This window comes from Eptesicus fuscus, chromosome 17 (genome assembly GCF_027574615.1).
Source record: "Eptesicus fuscus isolate TK198812 chromosome 17, DD_ASM_mEF_20220401, whole genome shotgun sequence".
Lineage (NCBI taxonomy): Eukaryota > Metazoa > Chordata > Mammalia > Chiroptera > Vespertilionidae > Eptesicus > Eptesicus fuscus.
Genome location: NC_072489.1, coordinates 47,360,467 through 47,378,845, shown reverse-complemented (window position 1 = coordinate 47,378,845; position 18,379 = coordinate 47,360,467). Strand labels below are relative to the sequence as shown.

At 44.6% G+C, this 18,379-nt stretch overlaps 1 protein-coding gene across 4 annotated transcripts in view; it reads left to right on the top strand.

Moving 5' to 3' along the window:
• Positions 1–18,379, top strand: part of SORCS1 (sortilin related VPS10 domain containing receptor 1) — a 467,090-nt gene that overhangs the window by 404,717 nt on the left and 43,994 nt on the right. For all 4 annotated transcript variants that reach the window (XM_054729115.1, XM_008144286.3, XM_054729116.1 and 1 more), the window contains exons 19-20: positions 8,476–8,662; positions 16,434–16,567. In XM_054729115.1, the coding sequence (XP_054585090.1) occupies positions 8,476–8,662; positions 16,434–16,567 (321 nt within the window). The remainder of the gene's footprint in view (positions 1–8,475; positions 8,663–16,433; positions 16,568–18,379) is intronic.

Below are 18,379 nucleotides of genomic sequence, written 5' to 3'. Positions count from 1 at the left end.
TCCATTCAGCTTTCTTCTCTTTGACTCTAGAAAGGTAATTGAGCCTCTTCATTTCTTCTTTCTTCTTGCTGCCATTTAAAAAAGGAAGGAAGGAAATGAGACAGGCAATGTAGGTTGTCTTTAGCCAGAGGCCTAGTGTCTGAAGTTCGGGTTGGATTGGTTCGAACTCTTTCTAAGACTCCACTTTCCTCTCCCCTTAATACTGGTCCACAGCCTTTGGTGCATTGCTGTTCTCTAGGGTTTCAGGGACTAGATGTTTGCAAAGAACTTCAGCCTGCCTTGACAAGCAAAGAGAAAACCTATCTCATTACTGGGGGTTTTAGTTCAGTGACAGCATAAAATAAAACAGTACAATGATCCCAGTGTTACTGTGGTGGTGGTGGTGGTACATTCACATTGGCTAATATGGTATCCACTAATCTGTTAATGTAATCTCTGGGTGGTAAGATTATGGGGGATTTGAATTTTTCCCCCTCATTTTATTTATTGTTTACATTTTCTCAATGAGACACCATGCCTTTTCTCTTTATTTTTAATTTCTAATAAGACTAACATATTTCTATTATATATTTTACTACCAAGAAAAATTCATTACATAGGTATATTCCTAAAGAAATTTTCCTTCTGCTCTTTTGTTTACAGTGTAAATTTTGCTCTATTACAAAATTTGCTCTATTACATATCATACTGTTTTACTTTTAGAGTGATTTTTTTTACAGTCATTCAAAAGCATTTGTAAGAGTTAAATCATTTGGCAGTGTCATAGTTTTTCTGCCAAAGCCTGCTGAGGTGATTTCTAATGTTACCATGCAATGGTATCAGTATAGCAATGTCCTTTATCACCTGAAAACTGTTTCCAAAACACAAGGGGCCAAGGTCCTGACCTCGCTACACCACAACGTCTAGATGGAGTAAAGAGGCTTTGGATCATAGTCATTTATCTGCTCACACAAGCCAAGTGTTCCTCCTGCCGTATGGTAGGCATTCTGTTCCATTCTAAGCCAGACACCAAGTACAGAAGACACAAAAAGGAACCTACAAAGCTTGCTGTGCATTCAAACACATGGTGCTATGGCTTATTTGCAAGTGCAGACTTAAATCATTTTGATGTTCCAGTGGAAGTTCTTGATATGGAGAGTTAGGCAAGTTCCAAGGATCAGAGTCCTCAAAGAAGAGCCCAGCCATCTGCATTTCATCAGAGAAAAGGTGACATATCATGTATCCAATCATGATTTGGTGGTCCTTAGTCTGGTCTCCCTGGCTTTGTCACACCTGAGGTCTCTGGTGAGATCATAAAACCCTGTGCACTGCCCTCCTCACTGTTGTGAATGTTCTCCCTCCAGGTCAGGGTGTCCAAGTTCACAGTGGCCTTTGCTTTCAGAGAAGCTGGGCGATCTGGGCACTTGGAGAGACACCTGTGCTCTAAAGCCATCTCTGAATAGGCAAGAGGAGGAGGAGGCTGACTCTGTATTCCGCAATTATGCGATATCTAGATATTTTGATACTGTTTTCCAGGGCTCAGTTTTGAAAAGGTAAAGAAGCTCATAGGACATGATTCAAACCAGACATCCAGGAAAGACTCTCTCCCAGTGGATTTAGTGAGGCAGCCCCAGCTTTCAGCCTGAGTAGTGCCTCCTGGAAGGGACACCAAAGAGGACCAGAATGAGAACATGCGTGTTCAACTTCCTTTTATCATAGACTGATGTGCCTGTACCAGAAGGGCTCAGTTTATTGTTATAAAATAGGAGGTCCAGTACGGGTACCGTATTTGATTCCTGCCTAGACTTATCTCACTCATATATATGTCAACTGGGATCTTTGCAGGCACACCTTACACTTCCATGGTCATCTGTAGAACCTGGCATATTACACTGGGCTCCTCTTGCATCATTACTTAATGAAGAATTTGATGCATGTTGGCATTCCTCTAAAGGGTTTCAGTTACTGCAGTTTACAAAAGCTGTCTGGTTTCACATGTGAGTGTCTCCATTCTTCAGCACCCACCTGAGAAGGAGCACAATAGAATAGTTGAGAGTCTCTGTGAACAAGTAGTAGGAGTGATGAACTTGGAGTTAAGAAGAGCTTGGTTCAACCTTGTCTTGTGACACTACGAAAATCTTAGCCATCTTTTAAGTCTGACTCTTTCAGGGTTGAAGATTAAATGAGATACTATATAGACAGCAGTTGTTAATATTTCTGGCTCAGTCTCTTCTACCTTAATGACCATCAGGAGATGTTGTAGAACAATCTTACTTGCACAGTTTATGAAAGAAGTCACATGGCAGAGTTTGGATTGAATAAGCACAAGTTAGATAGCACTTCTCTCCGTAAGCTCATGTCCACAGGCTGATGGGATGTTTTGTTTGATGGCCAGGGTACATTGCACCTTAGTTGTCTCCTTTCCTGCTTCTGGTCAAGACCTCGCTAACCTGATTGTACACCTACTAACCTGAGTCTACACCTACTAACATGAGTCTATCCCTGCCTCGAGAAGGGTTGCTCAAGGCAGTGGTGGGCTACTTTTACTTCATGCTCTTACCTGCTCCCACCACCTAAATATCTTTCGCCTTGAGAAGACTGAAATATCTGATTTTTGTTTCTGTCATTTAATGCTCTTAATGATATTTTTAATCTCACTTGTGTTCCAAAGAGCATTAAAATAATAACTGAAATCCAATATTAAAGTTGGCTGTATCTTATCATCAATCTAACCTATATCTGTGATACCTTCCAATTAGTTCTCATATACTTAACCGATATTTACATTTTTACAGTGATAGTAGAGACCGAATAGTGGTGTTTTTTGTTTTTTGTTTTTTACGGTTTCTTGTGTTATACAATACTCCACCCCCTATTAAATCTGGTGAAATCTTTTCTTCCCCTCATTTGTTCCCCCTCTCTCTTAACCCTGCTGCTCTCCCTGCCCCTCACCTCACTCCCCCCTCAGCCAGTGTTAACAGGCTGGGTTATATCTGCTGGCACCTTCCCCTGTACAAACACACACAGGCTTATAGTACTTACAATGGTGCACAAAAATAGATTTTACTATAGTCACTTCTCTACAGTGTAATTATTTCTGCCTAAACTTTAAGGACGCCTGAGTCAGGCCCACGCTGGGGTTCTGCAAGGACCAGGCTCTGACATATGAACCCAGTGTGTCTACCTGCCCCAGGTCCCTAACACAATTGGGAGCGTCTGGGAGTCTCATTCCAGTCTGAAGCTGTCCCTGTTGAGTCACTGCCTCGTTTGTTTTCCCATTTTTCTCTGAGCCATGTTACAGGAGCTGATAGGTTCACACACCTTTCCTTCCTCAGGCTAATCTTGGCTTCACTGAGGCCATTTGATTTGTTTTTCTATCACAGAGTCAGTGTTGCCCTCGGAGAATCCCCATATGGATTTCCGTTGGCTTTTGTGCCTTTCTCTGGCGCTTCTTTTGAGCTAGTAGTCTCAGTTCTATATCTATATTAGGGCATGTGACTGAACAGCATTCAGGCTTAAGAATTTTATATGATAGTTTAGGTATTTGCCAGCCTAGGTTCTGTTTCAGGAATGATGACTTGTGAATTATTAGCTTGAAGCTACTCTCAGTTCTACACAAGATTTTTCCCAGCTACTTATTCTGAATACCTATTGTTTCCCATGCTCTCTATCTCCTCTATGGCTTGAACATGATACTGCTTCACCAGAGGGAAGGCATAAGAATGGTGTATGGAGGGAGGGTTTGAGATCTTGCTTCCTGGCAATTGTCAGCAGCTTGGCTCAGTTAAACTCTTACAAAAATTCTCAAAAAAGAAAAAGAATGGTGTATAGCCCTCCTGACAGCCCATCCTTCTACTTGTAAATGGAAGTGTTGTCAGGGAGAAAACAGGTAGAGCCAGGAATAGAGTCTAACAAGCAAAGAAGAAAGTGATGCCCTGCCTTTGCCATCACCTTCCACTCACTCTGAAAGGTATCTCAAGTAACGTTCAATCAAAGAAGTTCAACAAGGGCTGAGCTGCATGGGTAGCATTAAAACACAGATCATCCTAAACCCTTTCTTAAGTCTCTAGCTGAGGGGCTTTAAGGCATCTTACTTAGCCTGTCTGTGACCCACTTCTTCTGGAATATCAAATAGGAATGACGCCTGCCCTCGCTGTCTCCCAGGCTTCCTAACAGCCAAATGAGGTAACATGTAAGAAGGCACTTTGGTGCCTTCCATTTCTCTCCAGGCCTCCACCAGGAATGCTGATCAGCCCCGCCTTTCTGATCAGGCCAGGTTGATATGCCCAGAGACGCTGACTGGCATAGAAACTGAGCAATCAGAACCAAATGTGGGTCAACTGTGAGGAGCCAATGGCTGCCTAGGAGGTGGAGCTTTTGACACTGACTGGCATAGAAACTGACCAATCAGAACCAAATTGGCCAGCAGAGGAGGGCAGTTGGGGGCAAACACATTAGAGATCACCATATTCAAAATTTCTTGAGCGAAATGTTGGCCCCTCTGTGGGCCCTGTATTAGGTACTGAGGATACGGTCATGAAGGGCACACCCTGGCCCTTAGAAGTTTACACACCTAGCAGCTCGTTGTCCTAGACAAGTGAGCATGGATCCTGGAACTTCTGTTGGTGCTTATGTACCAGTCGCTAACAATGGGTTCAGATCATCCTGCCTAACTTTATTAATGCACCCTTAGCACTGGGCATCCTAAAACGTCCTGGGAAAACTTTACCATCCCACCAAGATAAATTAAGGACAGTGTCAGCTTGTCCTGGACTATCTGTTCATCTTCAGAATTCCATCCCACGAAAAGCTAACGTTCAAGAATCTGAACCTGAGGGCCCCAACCTGTGGTGCATCCCAGCATCAGTTATAGACCTTCTCAGACCACAGCAGGGCCAGGCATCTTCCCCAGAGGTCCTGTACCAGGAGGTGGGTCTGGGATGGTAGCCGGACATCAGCGTTTTTCCTTTTAATTTTTGTAAGAGAGGCCAATATCAAAGGTCGAGATTCCCTGATTTCAAAACTAATAAACCATGGGAGTTAATTTTGCCAGGAAGGTGCATATAATTTCCTGTTGCAACTCATATTTCAATGCACCATCATCTGCCCTGAGCTCCCTTAATTGGATTCCCAGAAATCTTGTCTCTTTCTAATTTAGCCTCTGTATTGTAGCCAGAGTGATATTTTTGAATTAAAAAATATCATGCCATTATCCCCCAATCCCCTGCTTAAAGCACTTGAATGGCTTCCCAGCTCTTAGGAAAAAGATCAAAATCAGAAACTTGACCCACAAGTCCTAAAATGTTACTTTCTCCCCTCCAGTCTCATTTCATAACATGGTCCTATTGTGTCTATATCTTCAGGCTCCTTCAACTATGCCACCCACTTCTGCCATGGGGCCCTTGCATGTCTGTTTCCTCTGTCCTCATTGCCTGGACTCTTGGCCTCCATCACGTTCACTCACATCCTTTGTTTGGTTCATGTTTGCTTTAAGCTTCCTCAGCTCCAATATCACTTCTTCTGCGAAGCCTTTCTTGATGTTCTCAGTCAGATCAGATCTTCAGTATGCCACCTCTCACTATTGTATAGGTTTATAACGTCAGCCCCTCTCCTTCATGTGATCCCCTAAAATGACTTCTTGTTTATTTTTGAGATTATTTATTTAAAGGCCATTTTTTCTCACTAGTAGTTGGTTTGCTCATGAAACCCCGGCCCATATATGTTTGGTTTGTTTGGTCATATCTATTTTTCTCATTTAGGGCAAGACACAAGATAGACACTCAATATATATCTATCAGTTGAGTGGTTAGATGGATGGATGGATGGATGGATGGATGGATGGATGGATGGATGGATGGGTAGATGGATGGGTAGATGGATGGATGGATGAGCAGACAGCCATTTAAAGCCAGGCCAGCTTGCCTAATCAAATGGTGACCTAGGACTTTGGCAATCTTCCCTTTGCCCTGTTTCTTAATCTCTGAAAGGATTTGGCATCCCTGCCTCAGATGATAATTACAACCCAAGGAATTCAGAAGCTGATGTCAGGTAAGCCCAAAGTCCTGGAGTTACAGTGGTATTGGGCTTATCAAGCCCATAAAGGCAAAGGCATAGGACCCAGTTTATTCCACCTGAGTGGGCAAAGCGACAACAGCAGGAATGAATCTGCTTCCATCAACTGTCAGACTAGACCCCTTGAGGCTCTTGCATCCTAGTGTGGAGTACCAAGTCCAGAGGCCTGTGCCCACATCATGAGGCCTGGATCTCACAAATGCTGATGCCCTGAAGTGCTATCCCCACAAAGAATCATCTCTCTCTCTCTCATTCCTTCCTCCCCTCCATGTCCTCACTCCCTACCGTCCTCCCTCCCTTCCTCCCCTCTCTCTCAGAAACTATATTGTTTGTTTTATTACCATGTAATAGTAACCCTAACTCTCCCTGCTATCTTCCTGAGACACTTGTCCCAAATAATGTGAGTAGATTTAAAGGTGGGCTCTTCTTCTAGGCTTGGCTGGCAGCAACTCTGTTGAAAATTCAGAAAACATGGGAGTGGAAACTGACCAGAAAGAGAATGAGAAATTGATCAGTCCACATTGGTTGTCCGAATGAAGGACAAGTCAGCAAGAATGGTTGACATTTATATTTATTAGTGATCCAAGTCATTGCACAATGTCTAGGCTTATAGATATTTGTTCTGCAGTTGTGAATGGAGTTTCTTTCCCACCCTAGGGAAGAATCCTTGCCCATGTCCTTACTGAGAGCTGTGGTGTGTCCCCCTCACAATGCTCGGCCTGGCATAGATCAGAAGAGCAGGTCCCTTAGATTCATGGGATTTGAACCGCTTTTCCTTTCCCTGTGAATTAATCCTTTAAATGTCAGCATTTTAAACTTGGCCTTTTCAAAATATGATACCATATGAACCTCACTTAATCGAAAATACATTTCTAGTTCAAAAGGTTTCTCTTACCCCTGAAAATGGGAAAAGCTAACAAAACAAACAAATAAAAGTGTATTAAAGTATAGGCTGTGTGTGGTGGAAGCTGGGTCTAAGAAACATTGTCCCAAAGGTTGTTTTTGTTGTTGTTCTTGTCTTTTGTTCTATGTGTGTTTTTTACAGGTCTGTGATTTTATAAATCAGACCTTAGGTTTTCCTGCCCACCTGCAGGAAATTTAGCAAAGGGGCATTGCAGGTCTTCTACAGTTGCATTGTTTTTGTAGTTATTTGGTTCAGTATATAATTTTACAGATCACTAATTACTCCCACGTCTATTATAACAGTGCGTTGAGTTAAGACAGGAAGGTATTATGCCTATCTCATAGAGCAAAGGAGGTAGAATGACAGGCACAAAATCATCTCGCTTGTGAATGCCATACTAAGATTGAAGCCTGGAGGAGCCGTCAATTCTTTACCCACAGATAATGAATGAAATACAATCCAGAGAGATGGGTTCAAATCCCAAGACTGGTGCTAACTAGAGTTGTTAACTTTGAGCAAGTGATTAAACCTTTCTTGACTGAAGTTTCTTCATCTGTAATCTAGATGAACAAAGCCTGCTTTTCTCTGCGGACTAAGATTCCATGAAGAATGAGTTCATTTTGATAGTAAAAAATGCTAAGTATAAAAGAATTAACCATCAGTATCTTAAATAATAATAGAGCTGCACCAGCCAGTGTGGCTCAGGGGTTAAATTGGCCCTTGGACCAAAGGGTTTTGGGTTGGATTCTGCATCAAGGGTTTTGGGTTGGATTCTGCATCTGGTTGCAGGCTCGATCCCTGGCCCTTGTTGGGCCGCATTCAGGAGGCAACCAATTGATGTGTCTCTCTCACATGGATGTTTTTCTCTCTCTCTTCCTCCTTCCACTCCCTCTAAACATCAATGGAAAAAATAGCCTCAGGTGAATAATAATAATAATAATAATAATAAGGCTGAGCCTAATGTCATATCAGGTGTAAGGCAAGGTGCCCCCTATCCTTTTTCCAGCTTGGTCAGGGAACCAGAAATGAAGAGGGGACTCAGGGGTCCAAGCACATGGGAAGTGGTCTGTGACCATGTCTGGTAGGCGGCCTATTTAAAACTATGCACACCTTGTTTTATTCACATGGATGATAAGCCTATAAGCAAAGCCTTCAGAGGAATTGGTTATCAAACTGGAGTTGATGTTCAAACACTTTTTTCAAACCTGGAAACTTTTGGTGGAGTCATTGCCCTTCAGATTTGGAGAACATCCATGTTAGTAAATGCCTGAAGCCACAGGTGCTAAACGAAATGAGCTTCTCTGTTCACTTGCTTTTTTTTTTTTTTTTTTTTTTTGGTTGAGCCACTAGGCCATGGCAGATTGTCACAGGGATTCTGTCACCCACAAATAGATCCCCCCAGCTCTGGGAGGGAGCAGGGCTGCCATTGTTCCTGAACCAGCAACCAGAGCAAACCCCAGCCCCCGAGCAAAGCACCCTGGTACAGACTCCCTTTCCTCTGATGTTGGGCTGTTTTTTAGGGAGACGTTCAGAGGACATTCATCCAAGTGGACTTCGGTGATGGCATCGCAGTGTCGTATGTCAACCTCAGCTCCATGGAAGACGGGATCAAACACGTCTATCACAATGTGGGCATTTTCCGAGTGACCGTGCGGGTGGACAACAGTCTCGGGTCTGACAGCGCCGTCCTGTACTTACATGTAACTTGTATGTTATTACTGTTGTTGATTTATGACATCATTTAAATATTGTGTCCTTTTAAAATATGATCTAAAATGTCATATCTAGAAGAAGCTTACTAGTTAGTTACATTGTAGCAGGAGGGGAAGGGAGAATAAGAGAGTCCAGTGGGGAGGAAGTAAGAAGGAAATCAGGGAGTGGAATCTGAATAATCTTGGACTCTGCTTTGCTTCAGATTTTTTCATTGCACTTACTGGGCCTCATTGAGGTACCTGGGCACCCGAGATACAATCCCTATGTCTGGGGGCTTGGCCTGAGCAACTTGCTAAGCTATTTGATTGAATATGAATTTTTTTTTTGGGGGGGCGGTCAGAAATGTTTGAAAACAAACCACATGTGTGGCTCAATCTAATGCATTGATAATTAGCATCAGTAAAGGAATTTCTCCCCCTTTGATTATTCTTCCCTACATTATATCTCACTATTAATATTCTTTAGACTTTTGCTCTCTTTTAAATGTTTTTATTTTGTGTTTTCATCACCATTTATCCCCCTATTCCCTCTCCACCTCCACCCACACCCCTTCCCCCACAATTGCCACACTGTTGTCCATGAGTTCTCTCTCTCTCTTTTATTTAATCTTTTTGCTCCTTTTTTAAAAAGGTGTTCCCTGGTCTGGGGATGGTTTGTTGTTAGGGAGAAGGTGGTATAGAGGGAAAGAGTATAAACAATGATAAGGAAACTACACTAGGAAACAGCTCCAAGAAATGTTAAAGCTTTTTCCCATTGAGGGATCTAAGGGTGCGCTAAGTCTTGTGAGTCCATGACAACTCCTCAGGCGTGTTGAGTAATAACGGTGCCATGAATGGCTTTTATAGTAGGTTTGTCAATCTTCCCGCAGAGGTAAAGGACTTGTTTAAGTTCCTAGAGAAAGAGTTTACATCAAAATGACTGTAGCTCTTTTATATGAATGGTCTTGTTCAAGTGAATTCCAAGTTCTAGGCCAAGAGTTTTAAAGCCAGGCAATATCCCATGCCTCTCACCTGCCCTGTGCCCATTGAACCAAATTGAGTGCAGAATGTACTGACTGAAATGTTTTTAACCTGCTGTGGTCCAGTGGAGGTCACACTGTTTAGGGGTCCCCAGGAGATTGCTGGGCTCCTGAAGAATCCTGTTCTATCAGCGACTCTTCATCTTTCTCTCTGGAACCTCATGACAGAGGGCCTTTGAAGAGACATTCTGCCTTCCTTGGGTTTAAGCAAAGTTTTACAAGGTTCCCAGGTTGCCAACTCCACCTCCCTCTTTTCACTTAAAAATGTTTAATTCTTACTGTGTGCCAGGCTTTGTGCTACACAGGCTCTTTATGTGTACAAGCTCAGTCCTCAAAGCAACCCTGTGAAGCAGGCATTATTGGAAATCCTACTTTCAAAGGACAGTGAGGTCCCAAGAGTTTAAATAATCCATCTGAATTTGTAGACCTACCATGTGGCAGAGCCAGATTTCAGACTCAGGCCTACCTGCCTCTAATCCCAGCTCTTGATCGTTAAGGTTATGGTCACTGCCAACAGTGGCTCGGGGTTTGAGGAACTAAGTCTCCATCAGCCTTTCTCCCCCTTCCACGTGTTTGCAGATTGTCCTGCAGGAGCATGCGTATTGAAGTTAGAAGCAGTGCGCTTGCTAGGCAATGACGTAGGTTCAAGACCCACTTCATAGGCTCCCTTCCTGCTGACTGCCATTCCTCAGCTGTCTACTCAGGCTTTCTGGAGTTGCCTCTTACCAACAAATAATCTCAAGTGATGATATCATAGGAATGATCATAAAATTTTAAAAAAATACAACACAAGCACTGGTTGTTAAGATAACTGGCTACCAAGTGACAACACATTTGCTGAGAATGGTTGCCTTCCTAGCTGCCTATCATTGTCCACAGTTCTGTAAGGGGGATTTTTGTTAGAGAGCTATTCTCCTTAGCAATCACAGTAGCTTTATTCCACATCCCATATATGGATGAAACAGCTACCATACTCCAACCACGTGTAAATACTGATTTAAAATTCAGCAGTAGCTTTGTGTCTCCTGGTCTCTTACAAAGTCGTCCACAGCTCTCCCTCCTGGTTGCCCTGTGGATTCTATCTCTCCATATAAATGATCATATCGCTGAGGGGTCCCTCCGTGCCCCAGCCCTCTCCCAGGTTTGCTAAATCCTGGCAAGGAAACACAGAGCAGAGCTGGCCTCTGCTAAAGATCCAACGTTGCTGAAGCCACAGTCGCTAAGCGAAATGAGCTTCTCTGTTCACTTGCATTTTTTTTTTTCTTTGTCTCATTAGCCTAGTTGAGCCACTAAATGATTTGACCTTAACCTTGGTGGAAGGTGATTTGTCATGGAAAGTTTTGTGTTCTGATTTTAATTTTGTTAGACTCTTTTTGATTAAGTGGTTGGGTTAGCATGCCTCATATAATGGAACCCCTTTCTAAACTTGGCCTGGGGGACAAAAATTAACTCTTTTGTACTAACAGTATTAAAGAGGATTATTTTACAACTTTCATTAATTCACATCCATCCAAAACTCACGTCAGGAGCATTTTCATTGTGTTCTTGGGCGCCTCTCTCCTAAACACCATAGCCACAGCGTGTGTTACTATGCACAGGGATGCCTTCCCTTATCCCACCCCTCTACCCTCACACCCTGGCAGGCAGCATGGGCCCTTTCAGGTGGAGAAAACAAGGATCGGAGAAGTTCTGTGACTTTGACACTCTTTTAAGCTAATAGGAAGTCAGGGCAAGCCCATCATTGACTTGCACTTCCTAAAATCTCAAACCTGAAGGGTATTTCGGTGTCACAGTGCCAGGGTGGGGTAGGGGTTGGCATTTAGAAGAAAAAAAAATACAAAAACTGAACATGAACTGAGTGGGGCGTTGGGAGGTCCAGTGGCTGAACTCCTGGCCCCTGAACTCCTGGCCCACTCGCTCCTTTTCTCCGAGCACGGTTTGTTTCTGAAAGGTTCTGTGGAGTCTGATCTGCTGCGCCCTGTCCACTAGTAAAGCTTGAGAGTCAGTGATCACAGAGGAGCATATGCACTTGGACTTAGTGGGTTCACAGCAGCAACTCTGAGCTCTGCTTGCCAGGCCTGCCTTCTGCCCTTCCCACCCAACTCCCTTCCCTCAACCTGGGACTCTCCCTCCCTCCACTTGGGACTCTCCCCCATTGCCCATCTAGAACACACACACACACACACACACACACACACACACACACACACACACACACAAAGGTGATTTGATTTCAAATCAAAGGCTTTTTAGTAGGCGTTAGCAAAGGTCATGAGAAAGAAAGGGAAAGGATGGATGTTCCTGCTGAAAAGTTGCTAGGCATGGGGGTGGGGTGAGCTGGGTAATCTGTTGAAGCCTTAAATGCCTAAACCCCTTGGGGAGAGTATTCACTGTGCTCTGCTTGTTTGCAAACTAATGAGACCCCCTCCCCTGAGGTGCAGCCAGGATTGCCTTGGATGGGACAGAGAATTTAGAGGACATGCACATTTCTGCTCAGAACTCTGCCCTAGCTAGCCAGTCTTGCAGAGGAAAAAAAAAATCACAGAAAAATGCAAATTTGCAGAATGGCAGGTAAAAGAAATGAAGTGGATTTCCTAGTCCTTCCCACACCTCTCTCTTCCGCTGCCTCCTTACAAAGGTGCCCTTTGCAGGTGCCTCTCTGCCCCCATCTTAGTGATCAGTTTCCTGAGATCCTGTGTAGCTTTGCCGCTTTTCACAAGATCATGATCTTGGCCAGCAAATGCCATCCTTGGATTTTGTAAGGTGTGGTTTAATGAGTCACCTGCCCAGAAATTACATGACAAAAATGCAGTGCCCCAGGCCCCATCCCAGACCCACTGAATTAGAACTCCCGCAAGTGTGGCAGCATAACCTGCTTGAACAGATTAGGATGATCCTTATGCTTGCTGAAGTTCAAGGAGCTCTGTTTTAGGATCTCATCTTTATACTTTTATGCTTTTGTTTCTTCTGGTGGATTTTGAAACACTTCAGACAAACAGAAACATGATGCATACACAATATTTAATTTGATGGTCAGAGGAGGTCTCCAGAACATTCTCATTCTCATTCTCTCTCTCTCTCTCTCTCTCTCTTCCTCTCTCCCTCTCTCCCTCTCTCCCTCTCTCCCTCTCTCCCTCTCTCCCTCTCTCCCCCTTTCATACACACACACACACACACACACACACACACACACACACACACACGATGTCCAGTCTCAGATGCCAGCTGTTCCCTGCAGCACAGGAGGGCTAAACAAGAAAAGAGCAGGGAAACCTCCTTCACACAATTCTGCAGTCCCCTCTGCCACCCTGCCAGGAAGATTCATATGGAGTGACGCACTGCCACCTGCCGTTCCTTTGGAGCATTGCAGGCACCTGTGCGATGGAGAGGCATCAGCCAGCTTGTTCAGCTCCTGTCTTGGTGCAGCAAGCCCACTGGGGCCTCCACGGGCTGGAGGTTCACTTCCATAGATCCATTAGGGCAGACTGCACTCTATGTGCAGAAAAGAGATGTTAAAGAGTAGGCTTTGGGGCAGCAGGAAGTAGGTGTAGTATATTCGGTATATTCGACACATAAAAAGTAAATGAATACAAGAGGATGTGGGAGTTTGAAAGATAAATAGCACACATTCGTATGAGCATGGAACGTCTAAATATGCAGCAATGAGTTCATTCAAGCACACACTTGCACACTTGCGGGTGCACAAGGCCGGCATGCTGAGCGTCCTGAATGCCTCTTACATCTCAGGGGCTTCCAGTCCCCTCCATCTGCACTGCAGCCCGTTCTTGCTATTCCTCACACATGGAGGCCAGGCGCTCTCCCCAGTGTCTGTGCACTTGCTCTTTCCTCACCCCAGATCACCACAAATAGACACCTGGTGCCCTCCTGCACTTGATTCAGGTCACTGCTCAATGCCGTTTCTTCTTCTGAGATAGTTTCCTTGGCCAGCCTACCAAAGACAGCACTCTCTCACCGACCCCATGCCTGTCTCCCTCATTAACACATAAGGTCCATCTAATACCAGGTGTCCCAGCACTGAGAACAATGCCCAACACGCGGTAGCACTCAAAAACTCTTTCAATGAAAGAATGACCATATTTTAGTAACGAGATTCAGTTTTGTCACTAACAGGATATGCAGGCATCATCCCCCCTGTGTGTTCTGACTTTAAAATATTGTTAAGAGCTCCTATGTGACAGAGACCAAGAAAACGAACCCCTTTAGAATGGAACTAACAGCTGGTCTAGTGTTTGCATTCCAGCAGATTCATGTAGCTCAGATCTGGGGAGTCAGAACACTGGTGCACAAGAGGGGACTCTGGAACTGAGCCTGCAAATCTGGCAGGTGCCATAAGAAAGGTGTAAAAGCTAAGGCCGTGGGGTGGGACATGGCATGGCCTTCTTGAGCAAACAGGACTAGCAGGAGCCATGCAAAATCTGCGAGCATGTGTCAAGTTCTTTTTCTAGTGCCTGGATCATAGTTAAATCATCAGTAACTAGTGACTCTTCGTAGCTCTTTTGTTAAAATGGGAGAGTTTTATCGAGCAATTTCAGCTGGCAGAGCATGGACTCTGAAATCGGGCCGCTTTAGTTCACACCCTGGAATCAAGGAAGGTCACCTTTCTCTGTTTGTTGGGCTCTAGATGGGGATGATGGTAGTGCCTGCTCCGTGAGGTTGTTGTAAGGATGAAAGGGCAATAAAAAGCCATTAGCAGAATGTGTGGTGCACAGCTGTCCCTCAATAGTGCTGCCTTTGATCACCTCATTGAACCATTCTGACTTATGACCAACGACTTTCTATCGTATGGCTTCTAAGCCACAAAATCAATTCTATTCTGTATGCTGGTCACAAAGCCTCAAATTCTGTAAAGAGAGAGAAGCATGGACAAAAGCAGACAGGAAATTATATCATTTGTTACCCAGCGAACGTTCCAGTATCTGCTACGTCTTGGAAACTGTGCGAGCCTTATCGATAAAGGTAAATGCACAGGGCTCTTATCCTCCCAAAGTTGGCAGCCTGTGTTCCCTGTCTCACAAACGTTGCATCAATACGTGTTAGCTATCATTGTTACTATAATTAGGGAATGGGGGTTTTAATTTTGAGCAAGTAAATAGCATACTCCATGTGGCTTTCTAGGAAAATCCCTCTGAGCAATATTTGGAGGGTGAGAAGGCACCTTACCATCACCATGCTCTGTATGCATATGTAATGTAGATCCATGCAAGAATGAAGCTACACAAACACACACATATAGTTCAAGGCCTATAAGGCTGACATGCTACGTGTCCTGAATACCTTTTAGATCTCATTGGCTTCCACTCCTTCCCTCCATCTCTGCATTGCAGCTGTTCGGGCTTTCTTCCTACTCCTCCAACATGGAGAGCCACCTCTCCCTCAAGGTCCATGTTCTTGCTCTACCCTCACCCTGGAGCATACATTGTATTCTAGGTGCTGAGACACCTGGCATTGGGTGCCTTTATGTATTATTGAGGGAGGCAGGCATTAAACATGTAGGGCAGCAGGTGGATCAGGTAGGGATGGGTTAGAGGCAGGAAGTCGGTGAGAGTGGTAATGGTCCAGGTGTGTGTGTGTGTGGGGTGATGGTTAGTGCATAATCAGGCAGGATTGGGGTGGGTGAGAAGAGCTCTAGTGGAGACATATTTCTGAAACCAAATAAATGGTTGCCTAAATGGATGTGGGAGGTAAAAATAAGCAATCTAGATTGACTTTCTACTGGGTTACTCCCCTGGATAAACACTGGTTTTATTCGACAGATAGAGAATATAGAATGAGGAAGAATGATGCGTTTCTCAGAACCCTTTGGCTGCTAATTGAGTCTGGAATCCAGAAGGTGATTTGGGAGCCCCTAGCACGTGGTCAGCAGTTGAAGGTCAGGGTGTGGGTGATATTACTCAGCGGAAGAGCATGTGGAGGGAGAAAAGGCCAGAGACCGTATACCAGGAAACACATGTAAAGGTCAAGCAGAAGAAGAGGCGGTGATGAGCAGGTGGAAAGGCCCGAGGCACCCCCTTCTTCTCCACCTCGTGGAATAATGGTGGAGGTGATAGATTTCTGTCATTTTCAACCTCAGAGGAAACCAGATTTCTCCTGGGAACAGTGACTCAAAGGGAAGGCCAGGGTTCCTAGGAAAGGTCTGAGTGGTTCTGGAGGAGGATGAGGATATTGGTATGTTTGTGGATTTGTTCATCTGATTAAGATTTCTGGTCTAAGGGGCCTCCATCAATAGCATCATCCTTTGTTTAGTTTAGCACATCCTGAGAAGCTGAGAACCAGAGAGCTCAGGCATGCCTTTGTCCTGGACAAGCTTACCTCAACACCAAGCACAGTTTGTTCCATGCTTACCTAACCAGGTGCTTTACAATCCTGGCTTATCACCAAGGATATAACCTCTTGCAAAGACTCTTTGTTTCCCTGTGAAACCTCCTATTATGCCTGTTCATTTAAAACTTCATATATTATTTATTAATTTTTAAACTTTTACACATAAACAACTCAGACATTTTAGGCCTGGAAAAAAGTCGGTAAATGGAAAATGTTGAGATGTAGTTATTCACAATATATCCTTTTCTCCAACGTAGCAAATGCTCCAGAGCACTTTTCTCAGGGACATGACTGCTGTGTTCTGGAGGCATCAGAATGAGTCATACGTATTCTCTCCAGAGCAGAGAGGGTAGAGCAGAGAAAGTGATTCCCTCTCCATCCCGCCTCTCTCCTCTTGTGCCTCAGGTCCCCTGGAGCATGTGCACCTGGCCCTGCCCTTTGTCACCACAAAGAACAAAGAGGTCAACGCGACGGCCGTGCTGTGGCCCAGCCAAGTGGGCACCCTCACCTACGTGTGGTGGTATGGGAACAACACGGAGGTGGGTCACGCTGGAAACAACACGCATGGGGGCTGGTGGCAGCTCAAGTCCAACTGGCTGAAGCAGAAAGGGAATGAGATGGCTTGTGGAACTTGAGTCTGGGGGTGGGGGTTCCTAGCCTCAGGGCCCATAGGCCCTTAAAGCATCAATATGTCTCTTTGTCTCTCTGTCTCTGTTTCTCTGCCTGTCTCTGTTTCTCTCACCACACCACCCCCTACTTCTTGCCTCTGCCTTTCTCTGTGTGGCTGCCCTTCTCTAGTTGGACATTCCTTTGCTGTGACCCTTTGTAGCAGCCCAACCTTTACACCCTCACAGCTCAGCAGAGAAAACAAACTCTTTCTCCAAAGTTCTAACACAAGTCCTAGAATGGACTATGATTGGCCAGGTCTTGGTCACAGTGCTGGGGTGGAAAGAGATGTGGAAGTCAGCCTCCTGAGAACCACATGAACCAAGACAAGGGAGGAAATGGTCCCCAAAAGGAAAAGAGGTGAATGGATACGGGTCAGACAAAAGCAACAGATGCCCTTTTGCCGGGGCTGACCAGCAGAACCTGAGCTATAGATGAATGATTACTCTGACACAACATTTGCTGTGAAAGAGAGGGCTAAGGGACTGCCTGGCTAAAGGAACCAGGCAGCCTCAATCACCTGCCTCCTTAGGCTTTTATTGTAACAGCAGTTTGAGATAAAGTTTATCTTTTAGATACAATCAGTAGGGTAAGTAATCTTGGGAGAGCACATGTGTTTGCAGTGTCCTTTAAGCAAGGATACCCAAAGATTAAGCATAAGGATTCCAGTAAACACCCGGGGGTCTGCATGTACACAGACTTGTTTGGAAAGGTCAAGGAATAATTAGGGACTCCACCTTCAGCACTCCCCTAAGTCGGAATTCTGATAAACAGGGCAGGCTGCCTTCAGCACACTTCCTTTTTCTCAGAATGTCCTCCTTACAAACTTTCCAACCAAGTCTCCTGTGCTCCCCAACACCCATTACCACCCAGCCCCCCAGATGGCTACCTCACCCTGCATCAGACATGCCAACTTCTCTAGGTCAGCTTTACCCTTTCTGTTTTCCCAAAACATCCCCTGTGATCAAAAGTCAGCAGCCATTTTTAAACCAGCAGAGACCTTCACCTCATTTGCTCTGAGTCCTTCGTATGGCAGATGAACAAGAGTGAGGAAGAGGTGGACAGAGTGGCCTGCTCCAATCCCATTCAGCCGCTTCATGCAGGGTTCAGATCCAAGGCCTTCTGATACCTACATGGATTCTTATTCTCCTTATACCTGGCCACATGCTCTGTTTTAGTTTTGAACTCACTCTATTCTCATAGATTAAAATTTGCTTCCAAATTTCGGCAGGAGCACTAAGGCCCCAGAGTGTCCGCCAGCACAGGGCACTGGACAGACTGTCCTGGACTGGAAGCCCCATCTTCTTCCAGCAGAGTCCCTGTCTCTTGATGACTTAACTGTTCTGATGCAATGCATTTTATTTTAATGCAAATAATGTTCGACTCCAGAGCTGAACTTTGGCTTTCACTCCAGACAATTTTGCATAGACCAACGATAAACACCCCTCTCTAGCCCTGCTACAAGCCTGACAGTGGAAGGAATCTCTCATCTCTACAGTTAACATTAACTCAGCTGAAAAGAAGCCCATTTTTTATTACTTCTGAAACTACACATGTAAATTCAGCCCAAACTGAGAGTACATGACCCACAGTGAGAGAGTAGAAATCTATGTTATTTAAAGCTAGTCTTGGAAGGTAAAAGTCCTAAACAATGTTATTCTCTGTCTCCTATTATTTACCTTTTA